The sequence below is a fragment of the Anopheles moucheti genome, chromosome 2 (genome assembly GCF_943734755.1).
Source record: "Anopheles moucheti chromosome 2, idAnoMoucSN_F20_07, whole genome shotgun sequence".
Lineage (NCBI taxonomy): Eukaryota > Metazoa > Arthropoda > Insecta > Diptera > Culicidae > Anopheles > Anopheles moucheti.
Genome location: NC_069140.1, coordinates 21,000,412 through 21,014,278, shown reverse-complemented (window position 1 = coordinate 21,014,278; position 13,867 = coordinate 21,000,412). Strand labels below are relative to the sequence as shown.

At 47.0% G+C, this 13,867-nt stretch overlaps 1 protein-coding gene across 1 annotated transcript; it reads right to left on the bottom strand.

Annotated features, from left to right (window-relative positions):
* Positions 1 to 5,261: 5,261 nt before the first annotated feature.
* On the bottom strand, positions 5,262 to 11,925 carry LOC128310583 (sodium-coupled monocarboxylate transporter 1-like). The gene is made up of 4 exons (XM_053047264.1): positions 11,583 to 11,925; positions 7,204 to 7,870; positions 6,367 to 7,124; positions 5,262 to 6,296 (listed from the first exon to the last, which is right to left on the bottom strand). Exons 1-4 carry the CDS (start codon positions 11,586 to 11,588, stop codon positions 5,760 to 5,762), a joined length of 1,968 nt encoding a protein of 655 aa, XP_052903224.1. The 5' UTR covers positions 11,589 to 11,925; the 3' UTR covers positions 5,262 to 5,759.
* Positions 11,926 to 13,867: the final 1,942 nt, after the last annotated feature.

Sequence of the window (13,867 nt, the reverse complement as noted above, 5' to 3'; positions counted from 1 at the left end):
AGGCACAGTAGAGGAATTTTAACGAAGTAGAATTTAATTTAAATTGTTTGATTCCAATGCTGTTAGATTGTGTTTCTTTTTTCCCCTTCCACAGCGTGACATTAATTTTCATCAGCGCAAAACAAGCGTGTATTAGGAGTATCGCATTTAAAATTCCACCACCACCACTCGGTTTCGAGCACTTGACACCTTTGCGGGCAATCGTTACCAGTGCCTGTGCGCCGCATTCTTTCCATCCATCCATCATGGTGATGCTCGGGGAAGAAGAACGCAATGTTGACGTATTGCCACCTTCATGTATCCATCCATCGCGCGTATGCACTAATTAGCATCACCTTGAACCAAAAGCGCACCGCAAAAGGTCCAGCTTTGCAATGCATAATTGCATCGCGAAATTCCTACACCCATTAATTATGCGATGCTGCCGAGAGCTGCGTCGGGCGTACGGTATGGTGGCCGGTGATAAGTTCGGAGCGAGGAGCCATGCGTACGATCGTTCGCCGTCGAGATCATTCCCATTGCTGCGCGATTGTATAATACTGTGAAATAGCTTCATCCCGCTACTGAGGAGATCTTAAGTTGCTAACAACAACTAAAAATGGATTTTGCTGTACTAATCAGCTCGCGAGCGAATAAAAATAATTGTCCTTTTTGTGGTGAAAACGATGGCAGCATAACACCTGGACCTGGACAATGGGAATTTTGTGTGTGTGTGTGTGTGTGTGTGTGTGTGTGTGTGTGTGTGTGTGTGTGTGTGTATGTGAGTTAGGGGGGTTATGGAGGGACGATACGTAACGCGGCATGTAACGAGTTGACATTGTTTATGCCAACCGTTGGTAATGGTCTCGGAATGCGATGACTAAGCTGGCATAATGGTCGGTAAAAGTGTCTTATTTTCGAGAGGTTTCTCCTTTCTGCCCCATCTCCCTGTTTGGAAAAACAAACCATCCCCCAGGGGTTGCCAACTCATCGCAAGGCAAGGCGCAATGGTCACATTGTCAAACACCGTCCGGCTTCCTGTACGCTTCCTCCTCTATCCCTTTGCTACGCTGAGTGTTGACTGATGGAAGGATGGTCCAAGGCACCGGGAAAAGGTCATTAGCTAACCGTTCGCTGTCAATTTGCCAACCGCGTCCGATCCGCGGACACTCGCCGGTGCACAGCGCGGACCCGTGCGACATCGAGCATCGAATTTCCCTCCCCAATGGGGTCGAACCACCAAACAAACGCGACGCGAACCGGTCCTTGACCATACACCGACAAACACGGTGGCGCATGCGTTCAACCGGTGATATCAACCGTCCTCGCGCAAAAGGTTCGAAAATTACCCGACAATACCGTCACTTAAGTGACGTGCAGACGCACCGACGTACCCGCTGCATTCCTCGCCATTCGCCATTCGAATGGACGGGGAACAAAAAATGATCGATGTATAAATAAACGGTCGATTCATAATGGCAATGTATCTTGCGGGCTAAAAATAGTACGCGACACCTCACCTATCGTGTAAAGTAGTTTATCTTTTACCGTTTCGGTAAACAATGCCGTTTAGCCGAAAGGTACGAGACCGTTGCCTGTTCTAGCTGTCCGTCCGCTAGCTACCCACTTACTATTGGATCTGTGTTTTTTTTTAAGAGTTTAAAATATGATTAAAAAGGATTACTTTTGGCTAAAAATAATGGTGCATCCTCACACTGTGAACGCTTTCATCTGAGCTACGCTTTCGCTCTCGTCTTCGTTCGTATTAATTTAGAATAGGATTTGCGCCCTGTTTACACAATTCAATGATTTTTATTTTAAAAAATGACCTCCATTGGATGTATAAACGAACGATCTTCATCCCTCTGCCAGGCCTTACACATCGGCGCATCGGCGAGAAGCGATCCATTTCATTCCGTTTAGCTGTCATAACAGGTGAAACTAATAACGCACTTTGCCTTCAAAAAAAAACCCCCCGTCGGTTTTGCTTTCCAATCGGACCGTGCAATAAAACTCGCCATCGCCATCCTGATCTTGATATATTAACAAAATAAATATTTTCTCCTCTGTGATCTAATGTTTGTTGGGCTGCGCCGGCTGCGACCTACCACCCATTCGATCCGGTCCGGTACGGTCGGTAAAATGTTCCCTACCCCCACTGATCTCTTCCCAGTTGGGTTGTTATGTTTTGGGTGTTTTGTTTTTATTGATCAAATCAAAAATAAGCGTTCATGCTGACTTAATTAAATCTAGCGCACGTAAGCAAAACGAAGCAAACAGAAAGCAACGTCCTGCAGAAAATGGACGTACGGATCAAAACAGGTTTTGGTGGGGACATGTTTCCATTTTATGGCTGCACATAATTGTAGGCGCTATAAACTTTTTTCCATGCTCGTCTAATCTTCCTTTGAAATTTTGGACAGAGTTTTTTGCAATAATATAAAAATGAGGAGTTTAAATCTGTAGCAGGTCAGATCGGAAGTGCGTTTGTCTGAAATATACAAATATAACTTCCATGGTCCATGTAAATCTTAACAGATTTTATTTCAATATCATCCCATAATACATTTATAACAAGAAGTTCTTCCAAATTTGTACATTGTACTATATTTGAGACGATAAATCACACTAACAACTCAGCATCATCATCACCATCAACCGAAAGGTCATTTTTCGCTCCCAGTGCTAAGTAATAATGTCATCGAGATTCTTTAGAAATGTTTACCAAATTCCACACCAATACACACCACATTAAAGCTACCGTTTTCTCTGTAAATGAAACGTTGCATCGCTTACAAATGGTTCCACGTACACGTACATGGCAAACACTTCCCTGTGCCATGAAAATCGGCCATCGTTACGGAGCATTTGTTTGTACACAGAAATAACGAGGGTTGACATTTTTATGGTAAACAAGAAGTAATTTAACGTTGTGCATTCTGTATCCATTTGCAATTGAGCCTGATTCATGTGCCGATCCATCCCGACCTTGCAAAAATGTTGGCGCGCACGTCAGCACCGCCGGCCACGGTGACTGATCCCAGGCACCGTGCAGCAGCGGTTGGTTTGCTGTAAGCTTTGGACGAAAATCAGTTCCCGTACTTGGCTCATTGAAATCCACTCTACCTTGGGCCGTGTGCTGTGTTTTCCTTTTGCTTTACCATTCCGCGCCCGCCCCGGTCCGGATCGAACCTGTACGACCTCTGGCGAGAAGACATTTAAACAATAATGCTTGAATAAATAGACCGCACGGAATGCTCTGATGGTAATTTGTATTAAAATGTAAGCAAACTAGGGGCACTCTTTGAATGTTGGAACAGAATTTCACTACCTTTTCCCCCCGCATTTGCCTGTACGGTGTTTGTTTTCGTTATCCCGTTCGAGTTCGCCGTTACACCATTCGACGTCATCCGACATCTTCGTCGTGCAGTGACCTACATTTCCTACAAAGGTAATGTGTGCATCAGCCTCCTGGCAGAATACAGAAATCTACACACTGTACCTCTTTAGCTTCACTCAAAGCCCAGCCACCGCCGGACAGAGAGCATTCTGGGAAACTAATACAGGGCAGATCAGGCACTTCAACGAGCTCATAATCAAGAGGATAAACTTCATTACGGTGGAAAGCTCTCTTTTTTTCCCAGTAGTGCAAACTTTAGCCCCTTCTTCACGGGTACCGGGCATACAGATTTTACGAAAATTGTTCCAACCTCTCAACGAGTTGCTCTGCCGGTTGTAAAGGCACTCATTCTACAACATATGTTACTACTTTTGCTAGCTATTTTGTAAGTGATTTTCCACTCAGGAAAAGAGACGAATCGCTGGTGAAATATTGTGTCACAACACTCATAATTGTGAACCCTTCATTTTCTCGTTGTTTCGTACGCCTTGTTGAGTTACTTGATTAATATCATATTTACCGCATTGAAACATTGTGCATGGAAACTCGGTACTCAAAAATACAGATTTTACGAAAGTTGTTCCAACCGCTCAACTTGCTGCTCTGCCGGTTGAAAAGACACTCGGGCTGCAATATACTCTACTACTTTTGCTAGTTATTTTGTAAGTGGTTTTCCACTCAGGAAAAGAGACGAATCGCTAGTGAAATATTGTGTCACAACACTCATAATTGTGAGCCCTTCAGTTTCTCGTTGTTTCGTACTTGATTAATATCATATTCACCGCATTGAAACATTGTGCATGGAAACTCGGTACTCGAAAATAGAGCATAACGGAAAAGAGCATAGACACAAAGCGTCACTGAAGTTCCTCTCGAGTTACAGACAATTCCTCGACCTACTCTACCGCACCCGTTCACGCAGCACGTTAAACAACGAGTGATAATGAGCGGACAGCGGGCGTAAGATTGGCAGGCTTGGATTGAAATTCATGCATAAACTTCAATCCTTTGTTAAAGTTCGGTGCAATGTGCGAGATACGCCTCGCATTCTACTCCGCGTCATCTTGAACCCCGTATAGAGATGACTGGTTTATGGTTACGGCTAATCAATCAATTTCTGCACGTCTCGTGGTAAAACTTCATGTATGATAAACTTTTTCTCTTTTCATATTACACAAACCCTCCAACTCAAAAAAAATCGTCGTACAAAAAGTGGTCTTATTTCAAAAGAACAAAAAACATGCATAAAGCTAATTGAATGCTTAAAAAGTTCGCCAGTATTATATGCTTAAGCAGCCTTCTATTTACTTTCTTATTTACTTACTTATCAGGCGCTGCGACCGCTTTGGCGTCCTCTAAATCGCTCACGGTCGAGCGCCGTATCCGCAATTTGTAAAAGGGTCTTCTTCTGGTGCATTATGCTTGATTCGTCAATGGTTAGCTTCTCGGTTCAGGACTACTTGTGCAAGGCAAACTGTTATTAGTTTGCATGAAATAGGCCTCATCATCTTTTGAGACCCCGGAAATGCGCTTCTACGGATACGAGACGGAGACGATATAATAAAGCCATCTGGCGGATATAAAGTTCCTAACGATGTAAAACGCCTACGCTTTGTTATGACGCCCTCAGTTTGTACAAACCTTGATATACAGCTACTCGTAGTAGTTGTTACAAGTTCAATGATAACATGATACGTGAAGATCAACTTTTACCTGTGCTCAAAAGAATAACTCCTAAAGGCGAACCACAAGTGGACACTGGCACGTCAATTAATTAAATTAATCCATTTTGAATGCATACATTAGTCACTCGCAGGGCATTATGAGGCGAGAATTGTTGCAGATAGAAATTTCGTTCACCTTTGTTCTTATAATTGCGCATAATTTATTCTGCTTATACTTGCTAACATTACATCCAACATTAAATACGAAATAAATTCCATTTGTTACCCTTTCCCCCTGTCGCAAACACAATGTCCTATGCCTAGACATGTGCATTTACTTAGGCTATTCTTAGAACTAGATTTTTTTTTGCTAACGCATCGTTAACCCCTGCATCTTGCGTCGCACGGCATGCTGAGAATAGAAAACATTGTCATTGGTTTTTCAGCAGTTTTCATCCCCAGCGCCTTAGGACGCTTATAGTTGACACAGCAACAACAACAACAACAAAACATTTGGATCGCTCGTCCATTATGTCATTCGAACGGTCAAATACTATTGCGGCAAAGAAGCAAGAAACACACTTCCTCCTGAGGTGCGGTGTTAAACGTGTTTGATTGGTCTAGCTGATGCACGTAATCGGTAAAATTCTCTGAGTTTATCACAGTCTTTAATAGTGTATACTAACGCTTGCGAGGAGCCATCGTAAAGCCAGGGGCTAGTGGTCGGATTCGGGATCATGCTTCCGGTACACCTCCGGCCTATCCAACTTCGGCGGTATCGGATCGATGCTTACCACCGTAACACCAGACTGCTCAGAGACCGTATCGAAACCCAAATTGTCACGCTCGAGCTCTTCCAGAGGTGATTTCTTCGTGCCGGTTTCCGCCGTCTCCACGTCCTTCGGTCGGATGTCCGGGTTGGAGATGTACCGGCGTTCCTTGCCGGGGAATATCTTGCTGCAGTGGTAAGCGATTGGATGCAACAGTTTGCGATCGTACGCATCGTCGCTGTGGGACGTCAGCAAGCTCACCAGCGTGCCCACCACGACGGTTAGGAAGGTGCCGATTAAGCTGTAGTACATGTACGACACGGAGTAGATGTTTTGCGGGAATCCGGTCTCGGGCGGTACCGGTGCTTGTGGCGTGGTGTCAAAGTAGGGAAATTCTGACTCCACCTCGAGAGGAGTGTTGGCCAGCAGCCAAGATTTGGTGGGTTTCGTAATACCCGAAGAGAATGTGTCGTTTGTGCAGCCCTACAAATGAGAAGATGCAAGCGTTAGTAATGGCGCATTTTGTTCGATCAAATCGCACAAAGATGCTTACCTCAATTGTAGTCGGTAGCAGTATAACTTCCTTCGACACCGTTAAACTGCCGAACGTTATCCACAGTGTGATGATGTGGGACACGATCATACCACAGGCGGCTCCTTTCCAGTTAGCGAGCGGTACCAACATCGCGAGCAGAAACACACCCAGCAGCGGTCCAGAGGTGGCCGACGTCATCAGCATACTGCTCTCGATAACACCCGACAGTAGTCCAACCGAGAACCCAACGCCCATCACGATCACACCGTAAATCGAACCAATGAACTTGATAACGTTCAACTGCTGCTTATCGCCGATTCCCTTGAACCGGGGCAGATGCGACAGAAAATCCTCCCAGGTGACCGTTGCGAGCGAGTTGAGATTCGACACGTTCAGGCTCAGGGCGCCGTTAAACAGCGACGCCATGAAGATGCCCAACACGCCCGGCAGGTAGGCAAATTTGTCCTCCACAAAGAACGGCAAAATTTCGTCCATCTTGTTAATGTAGCCGGCCTTCATCGGGTCGCACACGGCGTACACCGCGTAAACGCCCATCCCGACGATCCACGCCAGACAGAACAGCACTATCACGACCGGTATGTTGCTCATCAGTGTGCGACGCACCTCCTTGAACGTGCCCATGCTTAGATAGCGCTGCACAAAGTTCTGCTGGCAGCCGAAGATGCTCAGCGACATAAACAGCTGACCGAGCCAGGCAGACGTCGTGTCTACGCGCACGGTGGCATCTCCGGTAAAGTTGAAGAAATTCAAACGATCTGTAAAGGAGAAGTACAGGAGAAAGCTTTAGAGTAAAAGACCATTTCTTTTTTGGTAAAGATCCAAACGCAACCTTACCCTCACTGGCGGGAATGGTGAAAATCTTTTCGAACCCACCGACCGTTATCATCGCCTGCACGATAATGCCCAACGAGATCAGGATCATCGTCACGCCCTGTATTACATCCGCCGTGATGGCCGCTTTCAGTCCGCCGAGCAAATTGAACCCAATGCTGATGACGGAGATGCCGATCAGCGATGCCCAGTACGGTACGCCGATGACGGTGTTCATGGCGACGGTCGGCGTGTATACCGTGACGCCCAGATTAAGCAGCGACCGTACGATGTACGTGCCAGATGCGAGACATCGCACCAGCCGGCTGTTGAAGCGCAGATCCAGATACTGGTAGACGGACGTCACGCCCAGATTGAAGTACACCGGGATGAAGATGAAGCAGACGACGGGATACGCGGTCACCATACCGTACAGCGTTTCCCACATGGCCGATCCGCGGTAGAACAGTTCGCTCGGGTAGCCCAGAAACGATCGTACGCCCAGCGTGCCGCGGGCGATCGACAGCATCATCGCGCCCATCGATATTGTGCCGAGCCCGAACACATAGTCGGCCTTGGTTTTCTCCTTTTTGCCGAAAAACCGACCCCAGAGCGGGAACAGGGTGGAGAATATGATGAACACGATGAACACCGCATAGTCCCAGATAAGGTCCATAAAACTTCTTGCCATCTGGAAAAAAGGTAAATTTAAACAATGGAATTAGGGCTAGTGCAGAGCAAATCATTCATTTCTCTAGCGAGAGCAAAACAGCGACAAACAGTGGCGCCCTCTGTGAGCAAAACTTTTACGACATTTGGTCGTTTTCATCGCATCAGGTAAGATAACGCGGGAGGGTATTTTATCGTTGATTCGCGGCCAACAGGTGATAACTGTCCACAATCAAGCTACGGTTCACCGTCGGCGCTAACCAATCGCGGCGTCGCGGCCCCAAATCGTTCGGGTGCCCCAACGGTCGGTGAAAACGAAGCGTCAGACACGACCGCCCCACTTGAATGCACGTCTGCTTTGGGTGTACGCGTCATCCACGGAGGAAGATCGTGCCTGAATCGCCCGTCTGGAGCGAAATTTCCGTGTTCTATTTCCCACCTATGTCCCGCTCCATTGTGCTTACAATGCCTACAATGAAATTCGATTAGTATCCTTGCGATAAATGGGGACGCACAAAGGGCAACATTCGCCGAGTTTGGGCGCCGATGATTTGCTAAACAAACGCGCGGGACCGTGACGTATTTCGCCTACTTACAAAACGCTTCATCTCAGCCAGACGCGCAGGCAAGGGCCTCCACCAGAAGTGTGTGCGATCACCAGGGGGCAACTTTCTGCATTCACCGCCCAAGCTCAACTGGTAACAGACGCTGTTTGCACTACCGCGGAACTGAACGCACGCACGCTAAAAGAACGCAATCAATTCGCACTTTTCGTCATCGAACACATCACGCGAGCTGTGTCGGGACGCGGTGACGACGGTTGGGCGACTGCCATTGCCATTGACTTTACCTGCGAATTTTGTGCCACTTGGGCCACTTTGCAAACGTGCGGTCCCGTTCTCGAATGACGCCTCTGCTCAAGCGATCGAGCGAATCCGACGGTGTAACGCTAATGGGGGAATGCGCTTTTAATAGAAGGCACCTAACTAGGTGCCAACTAGCTGTCACCTCTTGTTGTGATGCTTCCCTAAAATCCCTTCCCATTCACCCTGAAGCTTGTTTAATCAGCGAAGCAAAAGACGAAAAAAAAATAACATCCACCGTCACGTGGTAACGCCAAACGGGGGAACAAAATTGCACTCCATTCTTTTCTCGCAACACTTCCTCCATCACCGAATCGACCACGCCCCACTGTGAGTGTGTGTACTTAGCGCACAATGCAACCCCAAAATAGTAACAAAAACAGTAATGCACCGCTCGTAATTAATTTGTAGTGCCAGTGACCGGAACCGGAACACAGCATCAACCCAGGCAGGTGGCTTCCCCGTGCATCGTTACGGAGGTCACTAATCGTTTGTCGGCTCATCGTCTAATTCGGGCGGTATCAACAATTTAACACGAGCGACCATCCGCGCTCGTTTTGCGGAAGAAGAACCTATTGACAAACGCATTTAGCACCCTGCCGCTGTCTCATTTTTCTGGTTCGTTAGTGAATGGGGACAGAACAAACGTGTTGTTCGGTAGACATTCCCATTCTATATCGATCGATCATTTCCTTCCGCAGTATCCGCGTATTTCACTCAACACATTGCGTGCAGCGCATGCACACGATCGTTTTTGCGTAGGATGAATTGTGATGCCACCGTGGGTAAATACACTGGGTGGCGACTGTAATGAACAAATTTCGTGTCTACAAAGCGTTATCCAGCATCCGATTAGTCACCTCTTGGGTGACGTTAATAGTTAACCAGTGACGACGATCGTCAGTGATGGGACGGTCCTCCACTGGAGGTTGATCAAATGGACAGAACAATAAAGCACTTGAAAGGATGTTGAAACAGTTTGGCCAGTGTAACTAGATTAATGAGTAAACACGCTGCTGGTGCTACTGTGTGTACATTGTGCCCCAGTAATATGCAACAGTATACTGGTCGTTACACACGATGATCGGAACAGATTTGCTTAAGATGACTCACACACGAGCCAACGGAACATGCTTACCGAGTGCATTCTTTTCTTCTGAAAACAGTGCATTTTCTATTCTACAGCGATGCGTACGTGTTGAATGCTTAAATATGTGATTTTGCATCCGAATTGCATACCTTCAGGCGCTTTTGATAAAACTAAAACAGGGTGCACCAATAATGTTTGTACTATGCTGTAGATGTTTCAGAGGAGTAAAATTCGATGTTTCAACGAAATATGCTGGATAACACGTTCTATCTCTTGAATGAATTTTTAGTCATTCAATTTTTAGTCAGTCATAGAATGAATCGGAGTCATTTAAGTCAGGAGTCAACTCGCATAAGTATCCTCAAGATTCCTGAATTTTATTTACCCAAAACTACATGAAATCTTTTGAAGATCCAGATTAGATTAACTAATAGCTCATGCTTACTATAAGTAGCTTCTTTAAATCTTTTTCGCCTCACAGCCACAGCCACTACATCAATACTTCTCTTTCGACATAATACGTCGATAGTCGAGACGTTCCAGAACGATCTTACAATGTTTTAATTACATCGCATAGTTTAACATGTTTGAAACTATTTTACGATTTAGTACACATTGGCTTATTCAAATATGCTCCTCTCACGTGTCGCCATCATCCGCAATGTAAATGATGATGGATTCGGTTCATCTGTTCACATTAAGCTAAGCACACTTGCAAACAAAAGACTTCACTCATTTTGTCACCAATTAGGATCGTAATACGCCGGTCGCTGCGCGGCAAAGCTGGTGAAACGCTTCGAAAAATGCATCAACCGGCCCGGAAAAGCTTAATCATGAAGAGCCGGTGCTTCACATATGCCCTGCGTATGCAATCCCATGAGCTTAAATGACGTGCGCCGGCCCCATGTCACCTGTGTACACTCGTTATCACCCGGCCATCGCAAGCGAGTGCAAGATTAGCCCAAACGATTGTAATTCTCGTGATTCTCGCGACTCTACCCGGGGGTGCATCGGCGATGATTTGCCCACCATACGCGGGACCGTTTCTGCAATTATTACACTCGACGAGCGGCTAGTAGCCCCACATGCAGCCGGACGCAATAGCGTGCGTGGGAACAGCGGCATCTCCACACAAGCATTCCAGGGCGATGCCGTATGCTATTACGACAGGAACTCATACGTGGAAGAATGGTTCTAAAAAAAAACAAATTGCACTCACAAACAAACACACACACACACACGATCGTTACGAGCAGTGATTTGAGCTGTTTTACGCCCCGAGCACGATGCAAAGATGGGCACTAGCGATCGGTCCGATTACATTTGCGTAAGCACCCCGGTTTTTTTTGCCTAACCCGGGTGGTAAAGGGCAGGTAGTCTCAAAAGTTCATCATCGCTATAATTTCCCACCTGATTGAGAACCGTTTGGGTGTGCAGCAGGTGTTATGTGTTGACCACATCCCCTAAAACACACGGCACACAACAATAATTGTAGCCCTTGCCCTCGTGGCAATATTTGCTTTTTTACAACGTCAGCTACAACGCCAACATTAATATTGCAACTTTAAGCACACACAAAAAGCACACTTGCATGTCGCACTCGTACTATATTCCACCAAAACTTCATTCGTACGTATGACACTTTGCCTACAGTTGGACAGAGACGGGTCGTCCAGTCGAAAAAAAATAATACAACGACAAAAAAAGGGTGTAATGAAAATTGAAGGGAAAAACTAACAACCCCCGGCCCTAACGGCGGTAAACAATCGGCGGATATTTACCATCATTTTGCGCTGCAATTGCACTTCTCTAACACCACCACCGCCGTACACGCTGGGTGCCGAATGTCGATGCACGTGATATCGGCCGGCACTGTGCGCCGGTTTCTGGTAAAGGTGGTCTTCAAGACTGTTTACGGACGGAGGTCAAAAACCTGCTGCTATGCTGCTATGCCTTGAACCATCGCACAAGTACGAGCACCTTTACACACTTCCACTCACTAAACGACAACAATTAACGGAGCAACCCTTGGCGGTGGACGGCTAGGGTCGGTTTAAGCTGTTTAGCTCAACAACTAGAACAGCTTCACGCCGCACTCCCTTGCTGGTTTGCAATATGCCGTTGGCTGGTTTATGCTTTGGGCGAATCGGCAACAGAGAACCTTCCGCACATCAGCACCAGACGCCAAACATTAGAACTAGCGACCAGCTCAACCACCTGGGTCGCCTAACAACGACTAACGTTCGCTGATAGCGTACCACACCACCGTGACGATCACGACGCGACGCTACGTTCCGCTGCTGTCGAACGACGATCGACCACTGTCGGCGAACGTGTTGCGTGAGGCTCGATCGGTGGCGTTGGCACGGTGCCAATTCACACAACCACGAAGTGCACGGCCCGCCAACAGTACCAACTCTCCCCTCGCCAGTCGAACGATCGATTCGATCATGTGCCCGTTGTGACACCCGCGCGATCACATCCAACCCGGGGTAAAGGTAAACCCCTTCTTCATGGTCGCAAGGATCCTCTGCCGGCGCAGCGTTCAACAAAACAACCCCGGGAAGCGTATTCTAACCTTGTTGCCAACGCTCTTACCCAGTAGCGTCCGGTTTTGATAAACGGTGGCAAAAGGGGTTTATGCAATCCCGCCGCCTGCCATGCGGGAACGTGCGTGCCGGGCAAAACATCGGCCGTTGGCAACCCCCCCCCCCGGATAGGTGCCATCGTGCACGGTAACTATAGATTAGACCACCAGTTCTTAGACCCCTTTTCCGGTGTCGAAGCGGCAAACCTGTTGCTGTGTTGCTGTTAAGATCGTAAGGTACTTCGCATCGCAAATGGAGAAGAATGTTAAAGCTGCAACATCAAACAGTATTGGAAATAAGTTCTCGCTAGCTAGTACGTCAGTAAGACGCTTAGGTACTGCCACTAATGTTCACAACGGAAAACAAAAAGGCGTACGAACTCATCTGTCTGATGTGAGGTGCGGTGTCAAAGGTGCTCTCCTAACTTTGTCTCCTCATCGACAGCATTTGCGCCTGCATCCATTAACCGTTTTGTCGCCTCGATTGCACTAAAGACTTGTTCGTGTCAGTCGTGAAAAATGGCGCTGTTATTAACCTACCTTTAGATTCTTTATCGTTGTTACCTTCCGATAGGGAGCAGCTGTTTATTGATCTTTAGGAAGTAAAAGTTCACTCCAATATTCTAGTTCCTGCTAGCAAACACTCCGCACAACGATTGCCACCGTATTGATAGGTGTAGTCGCGCATCCGATAGCATTTATAAAGAGTTCCGTCCGTACCGGCCGGGTTTCTCACTCGAGTGGACATGCCTAAAATCGGTATCAGTTTATCAGCTCGCCGCATCCCATGCTGCGACCGGCACGTTCAATGAGTGTGTCGAACACGGTGGACAAATAGATCAATCCATCAATCACGCGTAAGCCTGCAGGTCCGGCCACATATAGAGCTCGCGTGAACAACCCGCACCACCTCACCACCCGAAAGTTGTTGACAGTCGGATGCTTCACCGATGCTGTTGCACGCATGCTGTATCTGTATAATTAAACGACATAATAGACGACAGCTACGTATGCTGGGAAAATACGCATAATCGAAACATTATTGCTTAGGAATTCGGGATGCGATCGCTGTGATCGGTCATCTTTAGGAAATTAGTCATCTTCCCAATGTTCACCTGCCGATACCATGCTATATCTGAGAAGCGAATCAATGTATTAGCCCCCACGTGAAGTTCGTTCACACTTCACGCACAAAACAACAACCAGGTCCGTTGGGGAAGGTGGGATTTTCCAGTGCGTTTCGGGAACTGTTTCAATGTGGCCTTCGGGGGGGTGTATTGTATTTCATCCGAAGAAAAGGGACCACTGGTGTTGAATGCGAATCACGTGATCTTCGACCAGTTTTATGTACATCCCGCTGGATTTACGGACGGTTTCGGACGGACGTGACGCAAACGCCCCAAACACACCGATCTTGCGAAACAGGTTTTTGTTGTACGTTGTCCGTTGTGCTCCGGGGCGGCTTGGGGACTTTTTTTG

Coding starts and splice junctions, on each gene's coding strand:
- LOC128310583 (XM_053047264.1), bottom strand. Junction 7,125..7,203: donor CACCATTCCCGCCAGTGAGG/GTAAGGTTGCGT, acceptor TCTCCTTTACAG/ATCGTTTGAATTTCTTCAAC. Junction 6,297..6,366: donor TGCTACCGACTACAATTGAG/GTAAGCATCTTT, acceptor TCTCATTTGTAG/GGCTGCACAAACGACACATT.